The sequence below is a fragment of the Pseudorca crassidens genome, chromosome 15 (assembly GCF_039906515.1).
Source record: "Pseudorca crassidens isolate mPseCra1 chromosome 15, mPseCra1.hap1, whole genome shotgun sequence".
NCBI lineage: Eukaryota > Metazoa > Chordata > Mammalia > Artiodactyla > Delphinidae > Pseudorca > Pseudorca crassidens.
Genome location: NC_090310.1, coordinates 59,819,120 through 59,840,363, shown reverse-complemented (window position 1 = coordinate 59,840,363; position 21,244 = coordinate 59,819,120). Strand labels below are relative to the sequence as shown.

Genomic DNA, 21,244 nt, shown 5'->3' with positions numbered 1-21,244 from the left:
ATATTCTTCCATGACTAGGATCTACTCCATACAGTAAACAGTTGTAGGAATACATATTTTCCCTCTGGGACTCCAAAATTTTGAATGGGAAAAAAAAGTGCAATCTATCCACAAGTATCTTTGCTGAAATAGGCCCCATGCAGAAAAGGTATCTTCTCCCCTCAGAAGGCAGTGCAGCTCTGCCAACACGCAGCTAAGCAAGCTGTCACCAGCCTAGGGGGCTGCTCAACCCTCCCAACTGGCGTGCACACCCACCTGCAAACCCTCATGCATCAGATGCACCTGCAAATCCAACTTCTTGTCCCTTCAGGCCATTGACCCAAATTACAATCTGACAGGGTTGCAGTGACTGCTCACGGCTGCCCTGTGACAGTCCCACTTTGTGTGGGTGCAGGTAGGGTAGAGGAGTATGATGACACAGACAAGAGGAAGCCCACAGCGGACGTCAACCATTGCTTTATTAAGGCTCGGAGTGGTTTGCCAGTCAGAGGAGCTGAGTCATTTACTCCACAGATCCTTGCCATGCTCCACTTTTGGGTGACACTGAAGGTGGAGGCTCTCTCTGAGATCCCGAGCCACATTCACATCCACCTTGTAGGCTGAGGGGTGTGTGCAGACGACCTGGGGGGCCTCAGAGGGTGGGGCTGGCTCTAGCAGGCCCTGGGCTCTGGCAGGGGGGTGCTGGCAGGGAGGCACAGGAGGGCAGGGACATCTCCCCCATCCCTCCCAGCTCAAACTATGGCTTTGTTATCCTATTGCCACTTGAGCAGGCGTGGAGAGCCCCTTCCCTGACCCCTCACACCGCAGGCCCATGTGCTATGCTGTGGGAGGAGACAAAGGGAAAGCCCGCGAGAAAGCAGAGGCCCCCCTGTGCCTGGGACCTGGCCAGACCCCAGGAGCTTTGACCCCCCACTCGCTCCTCCTCAGCTCCTCCCAGCGATGGGTCTTCTCAGGTTGAGGCCAGTCACTCAGAAGTGAACCCGCAGAACGTCCTGGCTGGCAAATGGCCGCTGGCAGGCTATGCATGTCATGGGCAGGGAGCGTTGCTTCTCACCCAGGCAGGGCCGGCACAGGAGATGGCCACAGGGAAGCTGGTACACGGGCTCCTTTTTGAAGTAGGGAGAGAACACTCTTTTGCAGGATGTGCATTCGGGGCCCAGGATGCTCCCAGGCTGCTCTGGTGAATCAGGGAAGAAAATAGGCCAGGGTTAGGAAAAGCTGCCCCCAGTCCAGGCTCCATCCTGGAGGAGGGCATGTGCCTGGAGTAGGACAAGAAGCTTCCCTACCCTGCATCCCTTCAGCAGCCTGGCTTCCTCCCTCCCTAGGCCGCCTCTGACTGATCTGGGAGGAGAGGATGCCAGAGAGCCTGAGAATCTGGGGAGCCTCCTCTCCATAATCAAATCTCGGTGCTCCAATGAATGCTCAAGAAAAGCTGGCTTCTGAGGGCTGCTAGGCAGCACTGGGCCCTTCCTGCTGCTCTCCCAGCAAGATGGACTTTCCCCTGGATAGGCTGCCAAGGTCAGAGCAAGGCACAAGCTCACCCTGACAACCTTGATAAACTGCAAGAAAGGTGAGATGTGACAAGAAGAAAAAGCAAAAAATGGTCTGAGGTACCCAGGTTGGGCAGGTCAAGGGGGGACGGAGGTCACCAGAGGGGCAGGGTTGAGGTCTGTCTGTAGCAGACCTGCCTGCTGAGCCTGGCACCTGAGTCTCTTTAGCCTGTAGCCCAGCAGTTCCCCTCCTGACCCATCAATCCCTTTCTTGTGCTGCAGGCTCTCTCCTTCATGCTTCCCACAGAGTCTCCTGAATGAGGGCCACAGCGGGCAGGTCTTGCCACCCCTCCTCCCCAAGCTATACCTGCTGCCCTTCTCTCGTGGCCCTGGCCTAGGGAGGCTGCTCTTTCTCCCCCAGTCCACACCCATCTGGAGAGGGCAAGGATGACCTTTTGGGTGAAGAGCCATAAGAATGAAAGGGAGCCAGCCATGCATGAATGAAAGGGACAGCAAGTACAAAGAGTGGCTGGTCCATTAAAGAAACAGAAAAAACAAAGGTGTGATGTGTGAGAGAGTGGCAGAGGAGGGTGGAGCAGGCTGGAACATGCAGGACCTCACAGGCAGCAATTTATATTTTATTCCAAGTTCAGTGGGATACCCTGGAAGGATTCTAAGAAGTGGAGTATCATGATCTGGCTTACATAAAAAGATCCCTCTCTGGGCTTCCCTGGTGGCGCAGTGGTTGAGAGTCTGCCTGCCGCTGCAGGGGACACGGGTTCGTGCCCCGGTCCGGGAGGATCCCACATGCCGCAGAGCGGCTGGGCCCGTGAGCCATGGCCGCTAAGCCCGCGCGTCTGGAGCCTGTGCTCCGCAACGGGAGAGGTCACAACAGTGAGAGGCCCGCGTACCGCAAAAAAAAAAAAAAAAAAGATCCCTCTGGCTCCTATGAGGAGGATGGGCAAGGCAAGGGTGACTGTGGAAGAGCAGCAGAGGCTGCTACAGGAATCTGGGGGAGCAGTGCAGGAGCTGGGGCCAGGGTAGCAGCAAGAGTAATGGAGCAGAGAGGACATCCCTGAGATCTATTTTGGAGCAGTGTAAACAAAACTTGATGATGAATAGAATGTCAGGAATGTTGACGGAAACCAAGGATGACCTCCATGTTATAGGCTTGACCACAGGGTAGAAGATGCTTGCTCTTTACCAGGGACTGGATGATGGGGGGCTATGGGGAAAAACCTTTGGAGGCGCCTGCAGTTCTGAGTTAGAAATTCACTTAAGATATCCATGAGTCTCCCACACAGAGGCACCAAGAAGCTGTAAGGGAGGTCAGGGTCTGAGTTCCAAGGAGAGGAAGGAGCTACAGGTGAATATGGGCAGTCACAGGCCAAGTGGGCTCTCACTTGAGTGACACAGAGTATAGAGAAGAGGGTCTAAGACAAGAGTCTGGAAGAGAAGGAAGAATCAGCAAAGGAAATTGAAGAGAGACTCTTGAAAATGGGGAGAAAAAGAGCATAACATCCGGAAGGCCAAGACAGGTGTTTCAGAAAGGAGAGGCTGGTTAGCCACAATAGACGCTGCTGAGAGGGTAAGTGTCCATCGAATTTGGGGTCATGGAAATTGCTGGTCACCTGGACAAGACAGGTTCTGGGAGTGATTAGGATGGAAACATAATCAGAGAGACAGGGAGGAGGGGACAAGGGCAGAAAAGGTAAGATGGCCTGGGATCCAGGCAATAAGAGAACAGACTAACTTTGGACAGGCAGGAGGAAGCAAGTGTATACCTTATCATTAGCCCCACCAGATTTCATCTTGTAAAAAATGCTCCAGATTCTCTCACTTTGTATCCTAACCGATTCTATCATCCATTGTGGTCCCAGGTTCATTTTAGGCAAAACTTAGCTCAGTAAGCTATCACTGTTCTAAGATACTGGTGAAAATGTTAATAGGAAGGGATGAAGATGACATACTCAACTTGAAACCACCCTCCACATTTACATAAAGTACCCCAGATGTCAGATGAGAGGCAGACTACATAAGAAAAATAAGCAAAAAGGGAGAAACAAACAAAAGTCCTCAGGACAGAGTAATTAACATTAGATCTTACCAAAAAACACCAATCCCCAACGCCACAGAATTACTAAGAATTGACTAAAGAATGACTTTCTTGTGAAGAGTTAAACTTCATAGGCAGCCCTTGAACTCACCCTGGAAAAGTAAAGGCCTAGGTGTTGGAGCTAAGGAGCTTGGGCATAGAGGTTCACAGAGCCCCAGAGGCATGGCCCGGCATCCTGTTCAAGGGCTCTGAGGAGACAGACAGGGCCCCTCTTACCCGAGCTGGAGCCTGGCCTCCAGGAAGTATTGCTCCCTCTTGTGCTGAGGTGCTGGAGCTGTCCCCTGGTCAGCCGAGCTGTGAAGGAGGGCATGGAGCCAAGGGTTGACGTCAAGGCAATTTCCAAGCTTTGCGACAGCTTTTGCTCATGGGATACTGGACCTGTTGAGAGACGCACAGACCACAATATCCAGAGGTTTGGCAAAAGCGAAGACCAAAACACAAAGTCCTCTGAGAACCACAAATGGTACTTCTAACTTCAAACAGACACAAACATAAAGAAGGTCCTCCCTAATGTCTACTAATAGACTGTGATGACAGGATACCAGGAGTTAAAGCCCTGGGGCCCCTGGCAGTTCTTACCCATCCCACACTGCTTTCAGGATTCCTGGGCTCTGCGCTAGCTTTTCTCCTCCTGTACAAATTGCTGGGCAGGCCTGGGCCACCTCCTGGCTCACCTGTAGAACTGTACCCTACTTTCTGAAGGCCTCCCTGCCCGCCAAGGAAATGACTGGGGCAAGTAAACACCCAGTTTTGTACCCCTGCTCCCTGCCCCCATTCCCTCCCCAACAGCCTTAGTCTGCTCTTTCCCCATCTCCTCCCTGCTAGGGCCCCCTCAACTCTGCAGGGCCACTGGCCTGCACTCCCTTGGTGTTCATGTCCTCTTGCTTCCTAGGTAAAGCAAAGCAGTTATTATCGAGTGGAATAATGAAGACCTCACTCTGCCCACTCCACTATCTATAGGGCCTTCTCTGGATATGGGCTGAGGGGGAAGGTAACAGGAGATGGGGACCGCTGCTGAAGAAAGGACGTAGAGATCTGCCTGATAGCAGGGCTTCCCCAAAGTAGCACCATAAAAGTACCCCAAAGCGGGGAGTGGAATGTTTGGTCTACAGTATGTAGCACATAGGATATCACCTTGAGGCCTTGAAGGAGCACTGGTCAGCGTGGTCCTGTGTCACCAACAAATCTGTCAAGGCCAACACCACTGGAGACCTCCACAAACATCAAGGTCTAAGTACCTTTCTCCTCATCTTGCCCCACTGCACCTCAGATGCTTCCAGGAGTTTCTGGGGGTCTTGTTAACTAAAATTTGCACTCAAAGCCAGAGAAGATACATACGTAACCTTTAAGTGTGCTGTTTGCATAAGCCTTTTAGACTAAGAGAGGAACTTTAAAGAATGATACAGGTGGATGGACCTAGAGTCTGTCATACAGAGTGAAGTAAGTCAGAAAGAGAAAAACAAATTCCGTATGCTAACGCATATATATGGAATCTAAAAAAAACGGTACTCATGAACCTAGTAGCAGGACAGGAATAAAGATGCAGACGTAGAGAACAGACTTGAGGACACGGGAGGGAAGAGGAAGCTGGGACGAAGTGAGAGAGTAGGACTGACATATATATACTACCAAATGTAAAATGAATGGCTAGTGGGAAGCTGCAGCATAGCACAGGGAGATCAACTCACTGTTCTTTGACGACCTAGAGGGGTGGGATAGGGAGGGTGGGAGGGAGGCTCAAGAGGGAGGGGATATGGGGATATACGTATACACATAGCTGATTCACTTTGTTATACAGCAGAAACTAACAACATTGTAAAGCAATTATACTCCAATAAAGATGTTAAAAAAAAGAATGACAGAATCTAAACAGACTAGTTTTCATAAGCAAAAAGAAAAAGTTGTCAAAGAGCTATCTCCAAAAGCACCAAGCACTGACAATCACAGGAGAATTCTACCAAACATGTAAAGAGTAAATGAGGGACTTCCCTGGTGGTGCAGTTGTTAAGACTCCACGCTCCCAATGCAGGGGGCCCGGGTCCGATCCCTGGTCAGGGAGCTAGATCCCACATGCCGCAACTAAAAAGAAAAAAAGATCCCGCACACAGCAACTAAAAAAAAAGAAGATCCCGCATGCCGCAACGAAGATCTCGCACTCAGCAACAAAGATCCTGCATGCCGCAACTAAGACCCGGCACAGACAGATAAATAGATAGATAGACAGACAGATAGATAGGAAGGAAGGAAGGAAGGAAGGAAGGAAGGAAGGAAGGAAGGAAGGAAGGAAGGAAGGAAGGAAGGAAGGGAGGGAGGGAGGGAGGGAGGGAGGGAGGGAGGGAGGGAGGGAGGGAGGGAGGGAGGGAGGGAGGGAGGGAGGGAGGAAGGGAGGGAAGGAAAGAGGGAGGGAGGAAGGAAATAAAGAAGGAAGGAAGGAAGGAAGAGTAAATTATTCTAATACTACTAAATTGTTCCAGAGTTTAGAAAAGGAAAATTTCCTAATTCTTCTTATGGAGCAAATCATTGATACCAAAACCTGACAGATGATGTGTACTTGTACACACACACACACACACACACACACACACACACAACTGCAGTCCAATCTCATTAATGAAGACAAAAATCCTAAATAAAAACACTAGCAAACAGAATTAAGCAGTACACTAAAAGCAGCATGACCAAATGGAGTTTCTTGCAGGAATATAACAGTGGTTCAATATTAAGAAGCCTATTAATGTACTTTACTGTATTAAAAGATCTAAGGATGAAAAATCATAATATCATCTCTACTGATATTGAAAAGGCATTAGACAAAATCCAACCACCAATCTTGGGTAAATACATTGAATAAAATAGGAATCAATGGTGTGGGAGAGTGTCTGAAATGGCCCCCAATGAACCCCACCTGAACTTAGTAACTTGCTTCTTACAGAATACAGTAAAAGTGATGGGATGTCACTCTGTGATTAGGTTCTACAAGACTGACTTCCACTTGTTTGCACATGCTGGTGTACACAGCTACCATGTTGTGTGCTGCCCCTGAGAGGCCCATATGGCAAGGAATTGAGGGTAGAATCCAGCCACCAGACAAAAGGGAAGTGAAGCCCCCAGTGCAACAATTCAGCAAGGAACTGAATCCTGCAACAATCACGAGTGACCTTTGAAGTGAATCCTTCCCCAGTCAAGGCTTGAGATGGCCGCAGCCCTGCCAACACTTTGATAGCAGCCTTGGAAGACCCTAAAGCAGACAATCCAGCTAAGCAATCCCTAGATTCGTGACCAGAGAAGCTGTAAGATAATAAATGTGTGGTTCTTTAAGCCAGTAAGTTTTGGTGTAATTTAAGCCAGCAAAGCATAAAACAAAGGGCAAGTGCCAAGTGTCACCCGGGAGGAGTAGAGATGACGACGGGCTTGGACATAAAACGAGGGATTACCTGTTGAACAATCCATGAGCTCACTGGCAGCTTTCATTTTCTTAGCAGTGTGCTCTGAGGTAGTGGGTGAGACCAGAAGGCTTGTGGTAGAAAAACAGGAAGCATTTAAGCCAAGGCTACTGTCTGGGGCATGTTCACCCTGCTCCATCTTCCTTTTCTGAGAGGGCAGAGCAATGGAAGAAGGGGTCACTGCCAATGCAGTCTGTGCTCTCCCAAGCAGGTGGCAGCCAGGGATGGAGTGCTGGAGCAGGAAATGGTCGATCCGGGCCTTCAAGTAGGGGTGAGGCAGGGGCTGGGAGTGCGGAGTAAAGGCTACTCCTGTGAAAGGGTCACTGGGCACTCGGCCCCATGTGGCTTCACTACGGTTACACTTCTCCAGCGTGCTCTGGTCAATGACCTTGCCTGAGGGCAGCAGCATGGGGTAAGGCATGATCTCCAGGGTGATGGGATCCAGGAACTCTTCAGGTACATCCCGAATTACCTCAGCCAGCTCCAGGAGGCTGGAGGGGGCCTGCTGGCCCTCAGACTGGCCCCCAGGATCACAGTCACTCTCCATGGGCAAGGCTGGGGCCTGTAGAGACAAGTCCTGAGGGAGGCTCTCTGAGGCAACCAGCAAAACACTGTCTATCACCTCCTGAGAGCAGGTTTTGGCTGGCTGACCCCATACTTCCAACCGCTTGATACAAGGGATACCACTGCCTGTCACATGGGTGATACAAATCTTGAGATGGGCCACATGACTAAGAGAAAGAGCCCCTTTATTCCAGAGCTCCTGGGCCACAACAGCAGGGGAGGGAAGTGTGGCTTCCATCGGGCCAAAAGGTGGCCTGGCTTTGAAGCCCCTGTGGCTAAACACCACTTGGCTCTGGTTTTTCAACAAGACTTTGCCCACCAAAGTGAACGCTTCTTTCTCCGGAATGGATGGCTCATCTGGGCCTGGGGTCTGGCACTCGGGGGTATTCCAAGACACTCTGCTGGACAAGGCAGATGTATACATTTCCAGGCCAGTGACATTCTGGCCTCCCCCAGCTGTGAGGTCTATGTTAATCCTACAGATTTCCACATTGAAGGGAAAGGAAACTGTCACATAGACTGGTGGCTTAATGAAATACTCTGTCCTAAAACCATGACTTCTCTTTGTGAGGTCTTCAGAGATGAGATTTTCTACTTCATAACCATCAGCTGATATCTAGATTTAATGACAAAAATGAGACACATTGATTTGACGAGATCCAAATGAAGACAACTCGTTTTCAACAACTTGTCACTTCTAAGAAAACTCTTTAAAGAAAATCTGAAGTTCCTCATTTGAAATTTCCTCTATTACATCAAATTTTCCTGGGGTTTTCTTTTCTTTTTTTTTGGCAGGCATCCAAGATCAGGTCAAAGGCTGAGGGCCACTGTGTCCCCAAATACTGCCCATCCTTAAAAAATGAGCAATAAAACTCTGCCTAACCAACAAAAAATCCCTTCAAAATAACATGTCTGTGAAAGGGGGGCAGATTTACAAGTGTTTCTTGGATTGTTTTTGGGTTTTTGGTGGTTTTTTTTGCTTTTAAATTCAGAGGATGAAAATGTACAGATTTAGGGAAAAATAAAGATGTTCACTGAAATTCTCAATTTTGTATTTGGACTTGATCAATTATAAGAGTTTCCCTAGGAAGGCATAACAAAGGAACTTCTTGTAAATCTATGAATGATGAAACTTGGAAAGAAAAGGTTGCACAGAGACAAGGACCACAAAAGACTATGGGAAATTTAAAACAGTGAATGTACTAGGGGTGGGATTGTGACTAGCTTTTTCCTTTCTCCCTTTTAATGTTTCCAATACTTGTTATAACCAATGGAAATTTTAAGATATCCTTGTCTGAAGGAGTCAGCTTAACAATCTGGGAACCTGAAATAATGTGCTGTGTGCAGAAATTCCAAATTGGGGAAGAAGTTCAATTCTCCCCTTGGAGTTTCCTTACTCCCTGCTCTGGGCTGTGGAAGATATCCAGCTTTGTACAAAAGGGGAGGCAGCTTAATTCAAATAATAAAGAACAAGGAATCCATATAACAAATATAAGCCATTATTTCTAGCATGAGAAGTTAGCAAGAACAACAGCATGGGAGAGAGAGAATTCCTACCTTCACTTTGACCTTGAGTGAAATTAAAATTTACTGTCAAAGGGAAGAGAACCCTCCACAAAATGAGTCACAACTCAGCTTGTAATGGTGCTGTCTGACTCTAGAGGTGCAGTCTGACCCACGCTTACCTAAATATCATCTGGTAGACTCTAAAACAATGAGGGTGAAAGCACATTAAGCCTGAATTAAGTCTACATACACAAGGCAGGAAATGGGGAAAAACATGAAAAATAGATGTCATATATTTATTTATGTGTATATACTTGTTTTGTTTACCTTGTTGCAGTAAATTCTTGGTCTGAACTGTGGGAGGCAAAGATTTATTACCATCCTTACGGCTGAAAGGATGGCTTCCAAGCATCAGAAATAGCCTTAAATGAAAAAATAAAACTTGGTATTAGACAAGTTAAAATTCAAATCTAAACTTTTAGGAGTTGATTCATAAGATCAGCTTGGTGCTTTGTGACCACCTAGAGGGGTGGGATAGGGAGGGTGGGAGGGAGGGAGACGCAAGAGGTAAGAGATATGGGGATATATGTATATGTATAGCTGATTCACTTTGTTATAAAGCAGAAACTAACATACCATTGTAAAGCAATTATACTCCAATAAAGATGTTAAAAAAAAAAAGAGATGAGAATCAAACAGGATAACAATAAAACTTTAACACACACACATTCTCATGGTCTATACTCACTCTTTTTGTATACTATATGGGATACTGGGAAATTAGTCACTGAAAAATTACAAAGCAGATTTCTTTTGCAGACTGTGTAGTTTGGTTCTCTGGATGACAGCTGTTCTAAAGCCCCAGTGGAGGCAAGGGCCTATCAGCTCTGCAGGGGGATCCCCACAGGAAAGAGAGGGTCAAAAGTGGATGAGCTCAAAGAAAAAAGAGGACTACTTAGCCAGAAGGTTTAGAATGAAAAGGGTCACAGAAAATAATCATAGTGGTGCTATGCATCATTGTCATTTAACACTTGTTAATGCAATTATGTTTTCTTATTAACACGAAAACAATTAGAAGAATCAAAAATGTCGTTATTGAGAAGTAGAAAATCTTAGAGTTGAAAAGCACCTTAAAAGAACATCTAGGAGCTTCCCTGGTGGTGCAGTGGTTAAGAGTCCACCTGCCAATGCAGGGGACATGGGTTTGAGCCCTGATCCGGGAAGATGCCACATGCCGTGGAGCAACTAAGCCCGTGTGCCACAACTACTGAGCCTGCGCTGTAGAGCCTGCGAGCCACAACTACTGAGCCCACGTGCTACAACTACTGAAGCCCGCGCACCTAGAGCCTGTGCTTTGCAACAAGAGAAGCCACAGAGATGAGAAGTCCACACACCGCAAGGAAGAGTAGCCCCCACTCACTGCAACTAGAGAAAGCCCGCACGCAGCAATGAAGACCCAACACAGCCAAAATTAAATAAATAAACAAACAAACAAAAATATATAAAAGAACATCTAATCCAAATACAGCTGACCCTCGGGACTTCCCTGGTAGCACAGTGGTTAAGAATCTGCCTGCCAATGCAGGGGACATGGGTTCGATCCCTGGTCTGGGAAGATCCCACATGTCGTGGAACAACTAAGCCTGCATGCCTACAGCCTGTGCTCTGCAACAAGAGACGCCACTGCAATAAGAAGCCCACGTGCTGCAATGAAGAGTAGACCCTGCTCACCGCAACTAGAGAGAGCCTGCGGGCAGCAATGAAGACCCAATGCAGCCAAAAATAAATAAATTAAAACAAGCACATCTGACCCTTGAACAACACAGGGTTTAAGGGCACTGACCCTCCACACAGGTGTTGAAAATCCACGTTTATCTTTACAGTCTGCCCTCTGTATTGTTTCCACATAAGTGAATTCAACCAACCTCAAATTGTGTGGTACTGTCGTATGTATTTAGTGGAAAAAAATCCACATGTGAGTGGATCTGCATAGTTCAAACCGGTGCTGTTCAAGGGTCAACTGTAGTCATTTTGATGACCAATAAGCAGGGTAAGGGAAATGGATGAAGGTGGTTAATAGGTACAAACTTCTAGTTAAGATAAATAAGTTCTGGGGATGTAATGTACAACATGGTGACTACAGTTAACACTGTATTGTACATTTGAAAGCTCCTAAGAGAACAGACCTTAAAAGTTCTCATCACAAGACAAAAAAAAAAAAAAGAAGTAACTATGTGAGGTGATAGATGTTAACTAAGCTTATTATGGTAATCATTTCACAATATATACATATATTAAATCATTATGTTGTACACCTTAAACTTACACAATGTTATATGTCAGTTATAGCTCAATAAAACTGAAAGAAAAAGACTAATGTCCAACAGCCTTCGTCTTTCTCTGTAGAGAAGTGGGGAAGGCACTAGAAACATCCCTCCCAGTGGTAAGCCTCTCCAATGGATTTGAACTCCTTGAATGAGGCCAGCCAGCCATCTACGCTTTTCCATCTAACAGACAAGGCCATGAAAAACTCCCAATAGCGACAGGGCCACCCTCTGGGGTCTTGGTATTGTCGTGCTCAGTAAGTGCCACTTGCAGAGGCCAGGCATGTTGGGCATCCTGCAACATTTTAGTGAGTAGTTTCTGCACAGTGAAGATCTGCCATGAGACCTGTGAATGTTTATTATCTCAGCCTAGCCCCTATGTCAGTTTTACATATAAACACAGAATAGTTTTTAACATGATTTTAACACATGCTGAATTTTCTAGGAAGGGAACTTCCATGTCAACCACAGGAAGATCATACTTTACTTCAGGTCTTTACCAAGAAGTATTCACTTCTGAAATCCACATCACTGTGGTATTCAGAAATGCTAATATATCTGACAGTCCACATTTTTTTTTTTTTTTTTTTTTTGCGGTACGCGGGCCTCTCACTGTTGTGGCCTCTCCCGTTGCGGAGCACAGGCTCTGGACGCGCAGGCTCAGCGGCCATGGCTCACGGGCCCAGCCGCTCCGCGGCATGTGGGATCTTCCCAGACCGGGGCACAAACCCGCGTCCCCTGCATCGGCAGGCGGACTCTCAACCACTGCGCCACCAGGGAAGCCCCTGACAGTCCACATTTGTAGAAGTCTGCATTCATGTTGATTCTACATGTTGGTAAAAGCTTTTGATTACTTTTTTTTTTTTTTGGCTGTGCCACGCAGCTCAAGGGATCTCAGTTCCCCAACCAGGGATCGAACCTGGATCCCCTGCAGTGGAAGTGAGGAGTCTTAACCATTGGACTACCAGGGAAGTCCCTCAGTTATCCTATTGAGCTCATTGATTTTAACAAAGTTTCAGGGACTTGGGGGGGCAGGAGGTTCTACAATCTCAATAATAATGAGAGCCTCTTTCTTAAAATGGTAACTCTTATTTGTCTCTCATCTTACTATATTAGCTAGAACTGCCAGAATTATATAAAATAATATTAGAGTTGCCATGCTTGTTTTGTTCCCATTAGAAAACACCTCTAGTGTTTCATCTTTGAACATAATGCTGATTGTTAGACTGAAATATTCTTTCTATGTTAATAAAGCACTCTGATTTTCATAGGTTTTTGAAAATCAGGGATATGCTTTGAATTCTGATTGTCTCTATATATTGAGTTTTATTATTTTTCTTATTTGACAGATTAATGAGATATAACACATTTTCCAATTTTTTAAAATAAATAAATTTATTTATTTATTTTTGGCTGCGTTGGGTATTCGTTGCTGTGCGCAGGCTTTCTCTAGTTGAGACGAGCAGGGGCTACTCTTCGTTGCAGTGCGCGGGCTTCTCATTGCGGTGGCTTCTCTTGTTTTGGAGCTCGGGCTCTAGGTGTGTGGGTTTCAGTAGTTGTGGCACGGGGGCTCAGTAGTTGTGGCTCGTGGGCTCTAGAGTGCAGGCTCAGTAGTTGTGGTGCATGGGCTTAGTTGCTCCGCGCCATGTGGGATCTTCCCGGACCAGGGATCGAACCTGTGTCCCCTACATTGGTAGGAAGATTCTTAACCACTGTGCCACCAGGGAAGTCCCAAATTTTCCAATTTTAAGCCATCTTTTTATTCCTAAGATAGGCTCTAGTTGGTTGTGGAAGATTGTTCTTTAAATGTTTTTCAAACTCTACTGAATTTGATTGGTCACATTTAATTTTAGATGAGATAACACTGCACATTCATGTTACATTTACAAGCCCTATGCTAGGAACTGGAGTGGAGATAAAAATGAAATGGTCAGGTGGTGAAACTATTCTGTATGATACTGTAATACATGGCATTATACATTTGTGAAAATCCACAGAACTGTACAACACAAAAAATAAACCTTAATGTAAACTATGGATGTCAGATAAAAATAATATATCAATATTGGCTTCCAATTATAATAGATATACCACATTAATGCAAGATGTTAATAATAGGAAAACTGTATGCAAGGGAGAGGACGTATATGGGTACTCTCTGTATTATTTGATCAATTTTCCTGTAAGCCTAAAACTACTCTTAAATAGTCTAATAACAATAATAAAATAATAATAATAATAATAATAATGATTGGGGAAAAAGTGACTGAAAACAAATTAGGACTGGAGAGCAAACTGAAACAAGTGACTGTGCCATTACAGGATTAGAGTAGCAGATCCTTTAAAGAAAATCTTACAAATCATGGTATCTGTTTCTTTAGGAAATAGTGATGTCCAAACACTGTAGGATTCTACACGACTCCAGTTGCCACTGAGGTCTGTGCATGATCTTTTCCTCTCTCTTGTTCCAACACTCCTGATCTTTTAAGGCAAGTATTTCCTGCCTTAATGCTTAACACAGAAAAAAAAGAATGGCTCACCATATGAAAATGCAAACAGTCTCATCCAGGAAGACGGCCTCCTTAGCTCTGCCTAGGAAATAGCCAAGCTACCTGAATTCACTGCAAACACTCTCCAGTGAATACTTACAAATTATAGACTCCTTATCCAACTTTGGCATCTAAGTACAAGAGAGACCGTGTCTGAGTATAAGCTGGGGACAACAGACCATGGCTAAAGTGCCCTGCAGTTCAGAGAAGCAGCTTGAAGCCAGACAATATGGCCTTATAAGATAGTAAGATAATAATTATTTATAAGCAGATATCAATTTTCATTACAAAGATTTTTTTATTACAAAATATTTTAGATAAAAAGGTAAAGAATATAACATAGTAGACATTCTTCTACCCACCACCTAGATTTAGCAAATGCTAACATTTTGCCATGTTCATGTCTCATTAATGTACCTTAATGATAATTTACCGTGTATTATCTTGCAACATGCTTTTCTATTAAGCATTATTATTTTAAGTTTTTTCATGTTGAAATGTGTATATCTAGTTTGTTCATTTTAACTTCTTCATAGTATTCCACTGTATGACTAAAACACAGTTTATTTCTCCATTGACCTATTACTTATATTTTTAATTTTTTTACTATGAAAAAAAGCTGCAGTAAATATTCTCTATAAGTCTTTTTGTGGGGAAAAAAAGTTAAATAACACGGTCCTGTCCTCAAGTCTTGAAGCATTACAAACTTCCTTCCAACAGTGATTATGGAATACAAAGGTTTGTAACAGAGCTTTTCACAGATGACATTAAGAGTAGGGAAGGACGGTCTAATCAATGTTTTTCAATTTGTTGTTTTAAAATCAAGTTATAGGTTGAAGAAAAGAAATATGAACTAAAAAAGTACAAAATACCAAAGTGCACATAGTGCATTATTTCAGGAGACTTTTGTTTCAGTTTTATACAAATACATATAACAAATATATACTAGGTTCAATATAAAATGTACTGTGGCTTTTGATGAAAAAGACTGAAAACATTGGCCAAAGGTATACCCAGAAGTCAGGGAAGAATTCACAGGAGTAACGTTTGAACTAGAGACAACTAAGACACATGTCTGACCTCACGGACAACTTTGAAGGACAGATACCACATACTAGTGGTAAACCGTACAATATGTGCTTGACTATAGGAGCCAAGAGACAAGAACAGGAACAAAATAGGAAGGGCACTAGGGAGAAGGACCAGTAAGACTCAAGGCACAGAAACAGGACAACGTGAGGCCAATCCAGGAAATGCTGAATATGCCACTTAGCTGGAGAAAGCAGGGCTGGAAAGGCATAGTTATAGTGCAACATTACTACCAGGAATCTGACAATGATAGGATCTACTGATCCTACTCAGATTTCACCAGTTTTACACGTACTCATTTGTGTCTGCCTGTTTATTAAGTTCTGTGCAATTTTATTCTATGCACAGATTTATGTAATCACTTTGTGTGTACCAAAGTCAAGATACAGAACAGTTCCATCACAAGGATCCCTTGTACCGTCCTTTATAAATCCAAATACTCTACTACCACAGAAGTCTTAAAGTTCCTCACCCAGATCTAAGCTCCTCAACTGAAGACTCCAGTTTAATTCCACTACCCACACTATAAGAAACAAACTTGAGGGACTTCCCTGGTGGCACAGTGGTTAAGAATCCACCTGCTAATGCTGGGGACATGGGTTCAAGCCCTAGTCCAGGAAAATCCCAGATACTGCGGAGCAACTAAGCCCATGCAACACAACTACTGAGCCTGCTCTCTAGAGCCCGTATGCCACAACTACTGAAGCCTGTGGGCCTAGAGCCCATGCTCCACAACAAGAGAAGCCACCGCAATGAGAAGCCTGTGCACTGCAACGAAGAGTAGCCCCCGCTCGCCAAAACTAGAGAAAACCTGGGCGCAGCCAAAAATAAATAAATAAATAAATAAATTTAAAAAAGAGGAAGAAGAATGAGGCTCCAGATACATGCTCTGGAGTATTTCTTGCAGCTGACAGCCCCTACGGGACTGGATGTCCACACGGAGACAGACCTTTCTCCTCTGCCTCCCTGTACCAGGCTGAGGAAGGGAAAATGCAAGGGAAGGACTAAGAAGGGACCCAGAGGTAGGGTGACCAACAATATGGTATATCCAGGACTGAGGGTTTTTTTCAGAATGTGGAACTTTCAGTGCTAAAACCAGGAAAGTCCCAAGCAAACTGGGACATCCTATCTGGAAGGTTTCTGTCTGTGCTTCCTTGGAGCTTAAAGCAGCCAAGCAAACCTTTTTGTTGCTGATGACTCAGAACCTAGAGGTGGGGAAGTGTGGAGGGATAACTTAGAAGAGAATAAGGTGACCATGACACTTTCTGGACACATGTGCATCCATCTTCCTTTGGCTTACAAAGAAGTTGCCATAGCTGAGTTATACAAGCTGATTTTTGAGTCTCATGAAAATGTAATGGAAAGTAATTCTGGCAGATGCACATATTTTAAAGACTAGGCTCAAACAGGTTACAGAATTAAAAAAAAAGATTACCTGTCAAATAAGAGAAAAGCATTTAGCATCAAAGAGTGGGTGGAATACCAAGGCACTGAGCAATTTCATAAATTGGGCATTTCAGCTTTTAAAGAAGTACAATACTTCTTATAATTTCTAAATTGAGTTACTGGTCCATCCAAGTAAAAAATCTGACTTGTGTGCATTTTTTTATAGCTGGTTAAAAAGAAAGACAGCTGTCCCAGCCTATCCCACATAGTCACCCACAGATGAGAGGGAAGCAGGAAGACCAGAACCCAGGTGTAGGCCCAAAAGAAGCTTGCAATGTTATACACCTGGAGCCAATTCACCCTTCAAGAGCTTAATATGTGCAAGATACTCTGCTAGGCACAAGTGGACACAGTTTTTACTCTTAAGAAACTCACACGATCAAAACAAGGCACAGATGGGGAAGGGTTCTAATACCATTTACTCAGTACCTTAATAGCAGTGTCAGAAAAGTTATATGAGAACCCAGGTAAGGCAACCAAGCTCCTCACATACAAACCTGACCCTAACTCTGTCCTTCTCCTCCAGGGCCTTATTCCATCTGTTCTTGCCTCTCTCTTGAATCTTCAACTTATCTCTGACTATTGGACTCTTTCCTCAACATGTAAACAACAATTCAAGTCTCTTCTGCCCCCATCAGCCACCTCAAAAGAACCCAGCCTTGTCTTTCTTAGGGTTGTCAATTTAGCAAATAAAAATTTTAAATGCCCACTTAAATCTGAAATTTGGATAAACAATGGATTTTTTTTGGTTGTTTGTTTAGTATAAGAATGTTCCATGTACTACTTGGGACATACTTACACTAAAAAATTATTTATTGCACATTCAGCAAACTACGAATAGAAAGGAACTTCCTCAACACAATAAAGGACATTTACAAAAAATCCACAGCTAATATCATACTCAGTGGTAAAGACTAAAAGCATTCCCCCTAAGATCCAGAACAAGACGAGGATGCCTGCTTTCACCACTACGATTCAACTTTGTCTAGAAGTTCTAGCCAGAGCAATTAGGGAAGAAAATGAAATTAAAAAGTATCCAAAGTGGAAAGGAAGAAGTAAAACTATCTCTATACACAGATGACATGATCCCATATATAGAAAATCCTAACGAATATACATATATACATACACAAAACTTACAAGAGCTAATAAAAGAATTGAGCAAAGGTGCAGGGTAAATCAGTTGTATTTCTATACACTAGCAATGAGCAATTCATAAAGGAAATTAAGAAAATTCCATCTACAATAGCATCAAAAAGAATAAAATACTTAGGAATAAATTTAACTGAGAAGGTGCAAAACTTACACACTGAAAACTACAAAATGTTGTTGAAAGAAATTAAAGACTGGACTTCCCTGGTGGCACAGTGGTTAAGAATCCACCTGCCAATGCAGGGGACACGCGTTCGAGCCCTGGTCCGGGAAGATCCCACATGCTGTGGAGCAACTAAGCCCATGCGTCACAACTACTGAGCCTGCACTCTAGAGCCCGCATTGCACAGCTACTGAAGCCCGCGAGCCTACAGCCCGTGCTCTGCAACAAGAGAAGCCACCGCAATGAGAAGCCCGCGCACCGCAATGTAGAACCCCACTCGCCACAACTAGAGAGAAAGCCCGTGCACAGCAACGAAGACCCAACGCAACCTAAATAAATAAATAAATAAATAATTTTTTTTTTAAAAAAAGGAAAGAAATTAAAGAGCTAAGTAAATGGAAAGACATCCTGTGTTCATGGGTTGGAATACTTGATATTAAGATTGAAAAGCTACTAAACATCATCAGTCACTAGGGAAATGCAAATCAAAACCACAATGGGATATCACTTCACATCCACTAGGATGGCTATTTTTTTTAAAACAGCAAAGATGTGGAGAGGGCTTCCCTGGTGGTGCGGTGGTTGAGAGTCCGCCTGCCGATGCAGGGGACGCGGGTTCGTGTCCTGGTCCGGGAAGATCCCACAGGCCGCGGAGTGGCTGGGCCCGTGAGCCATGGCCGCTGAGCCTGTGCATCTGGAGCCTGTGCTCCGCAACGGGAGAGGCCACAACAGTGAGAGGCCCGCGTACCACAAAAACAAAAAAACAAAAACAAAACAAAACAAAAGATGTGGAGAAATTGGAACCCTAGTACTTTCTGGTAGGAATGTAAAATGGTATAGCCACTGCGGAAGTATGGTGGCTCCTCAATAAGTTAAACGTAGAATTAATACATGACCCAGCAATTTCACTCCTAGGTATATACCCAAAAGTACTGAAAACAGGTGTTCAAACAAAAATTTGTATATGAGTGTCCACAGCAGCACTATTCATAATAGCTAAAATGTGAAAACAACCCGATGTCCATCAACTGATGAGTGGATAAATAAGATATTGTATATATATGAAATGGAGTATTTTTTGGCCATAAAAAAGAATGAAGTACTAGTAAATGCTATAACATGGAAGAACCTTGAAAATATTATGCTAAGTAGAAGTCAGACACAGAAAGCTGCATATTGTACAATTTCATTTATATGAAATATCCATATATGCAAATCCATAGAGACAAAGCAGATTAGTGGACAGGGTCTGAGGAAGGGGGAAATGTGGGGTGACTGCTTAATGCGTATGGAGTTTCCTTTGGGGGTGAAGAAACTGTTCTGCAGGTAGATAGTGATGACTGGCTACACAACACTATCAATGTACTAAATATCACTGAATTGTACACTTTGTTTAAAATAGCCAATTTTACATGTATTTTACAAAACATTATTCACTACTTATCTGAAATTCAAATTTAACTGACCATACTATATTTTATCTGGCAATCCTAGTCCCATTCTAAATCCTGCTCAAGTTTCCCCGTCCCTTCAAAGGTTCCCAAGGAATTGCCTCAATATTTGCAATCCATTCCTTAACTCCACTCATTCAACAGGTGTGCAGTCTGGCTTTTGCCCTGACAATTCAATTCAAATTGCTATTGTTAAGGTCATCAGTGATATACAAGTTGCTAAACTGACTGAAGATTTTTCAGTTCTTGCCTTAATTGCTCTCTCCCTAGCAACTGACTATACAAACCCCTTCCTTCTTGAAATACTCTTTACCCTTGGCTTCTGTGCAGTGAAAGGTTAACTCAGCAGGTTTGGGGTATTCAAGTCTTGCACATTCCAAAGAAACTTCACCAAGTCCTGGGATATAATCTCTAAGCCTTTGGAACACTGTGCCTGATAAGACTGTTTTATATACATCTAGGACCTCGGGCCACACCAGATAGTTTACATTAACAAAGTAATTTATGGTGGGAGCCTTGTGTCATGCTGTATAAGCTGGACCTCTGGAGGGGTTGGGGACTGAGTAACTAAGGTCAGCCATGTGGGCAGTCACTCCATGTCTACACGACTGACCCCAAATAACAACCCTGCACACCAAGACTCAGGTGAGCTTCCCTGACTGGCAATATCTGTACATATTGGCAAACATCATTGTTGGGATGAATTAAGAGCAGACTGTATGTCTCCACTGGACAAGGACAACTGAAAGCTTGTGACTGGCCTCTCCTAGACTCTACACTATGTGCCTTTTCCTTTGCTGATTTTAATCTGTATCCTTTCACTATAATAAACCATAACTCTAAGTTTTTCTTAGTTTTGTGAATCATTCTAGTGAAAGTGGTCTTGGGGAGCCCAGACTTACTTCTATGCCCCTATTTTTTCCTAAGTCTGATTATCTGTTCCTTTCCTGCCTTTATCACTGGATCCCTTTGCTTTGCCCTCCCTATAAATTCTGGTATTCTACTCTTGGTCATCTTTTCCCCTCCCTACCTGCAATAACCTACTTTCCACCTGTCCTAGGAAATTTCACTCATGGTTCTGCCATCTGACCTCATGCCCACTTGAGACCCCAGCCTGGACCCTTCTGCCTAGAGGCCCATCTCAGCATGACCCGGGCAGACTCAGCATTAACTCTGTACCCAAACACATCTCCTGCTTTAGTCTCAATTTTAGTTGCTGACTCGCTATCAATCTAGGCACTAAAATCATCATTCCCCAAACTGATCAATTAGCAAGTATTGATCTTTTTCCCCTTCCAAACATCTCTGAAATTTAAACTTTCCATTCCCATAATTTGGGCCTTCATTGTCTCTCACATGAGCTCTTGCACACATTTGTGAAATATTCTCCCTGATTGATCTCACACACCCCCACCACTCAATCTAGTTCTATCCTGCTTTTTACCTAACGTTTCTAAAACATGAATCTCTCCAATTACTCCCCGACTTAGACCCTTTAGAGGCACTCTAGCCCCTGTAAACCTAGGCTCTTTAGCAAGGCCATAAGGCTTGTGACCCAGATATTCTCTCTTTCTAGCCCCACCCTCTGCCTTCCTTCTACCCCCAACTCTCCAGCAATGCCTAACCACTCTAAATTCCCTGACCACACTCACTAAACATTATTATGTCCCAGGACCCATTCTAGGCACTGCAGATAAATTCTAGACAAAGTTAACTCAAGGAGCTACCTTCCAACAGGGAAACCAGTAAGTAAATAAAGAATAATTTCTGATACTGCTGAATGCAATGAGGATAATGAAGCTGAAGGTGATAGAGCATGATCAAAGGCCAATGGGGTAATTTTAGTTAGCATGGATGGGGAAATGACTTTTGAGAGGAAACCTAAATAATGGTGGGAGGAGTCCATTTTAAAACAAATTCTCATAGACCCCAAGTGTTTATAAAAGTTACC

At 44.2% G+C, this 21,244-nt stretch overlaps 1 protein-coding gene across 4 annotated transcripts in view; it reads right to left on the bottom strand.

Moving 5' to 3' along the window:
- Window positions 1-440: 440 nt before the first annotated feature.
- UBOX5 (U-box domain containing 5) overlaps window positions 441-21,244 on the bottom strand; it is a 33,008-nt gene continuing 12,204 nt past the window's right edge. For 3 of the 4 annotated variants that reach the window (XM_067707638.1, XM_067707637.1, XM_067707640.1), the window contains exons 2-5: window positions 9,447-9,541; window positions 7,041-8,229; window positions 3,823-3,984; window positions 441-1,177 (exon numbers count right to left, since the gene is read on the bottom strand). In XM_067707638.1, coding sequence (XP_067563739.1) covers window positions 969-1,177; window positions 3,823-3,984; window positions 7,041-8,229; window positions 9,447-9,500 — 1,614 coding nt within the window. In that variant the 5' untranslated portion in view covers window positions 9,501-9,541 and the 3' untranslated portion in view covers window positions 441-968. The remainder of the gene's footprint in view (window positions 1,178-3,822; window positions 3,985-7,040; window positions 8,230-9,446; window positions 9,542-21,244) is intronic. The other variant, XM_067707641.1, reaches the window with a different exon arrangement.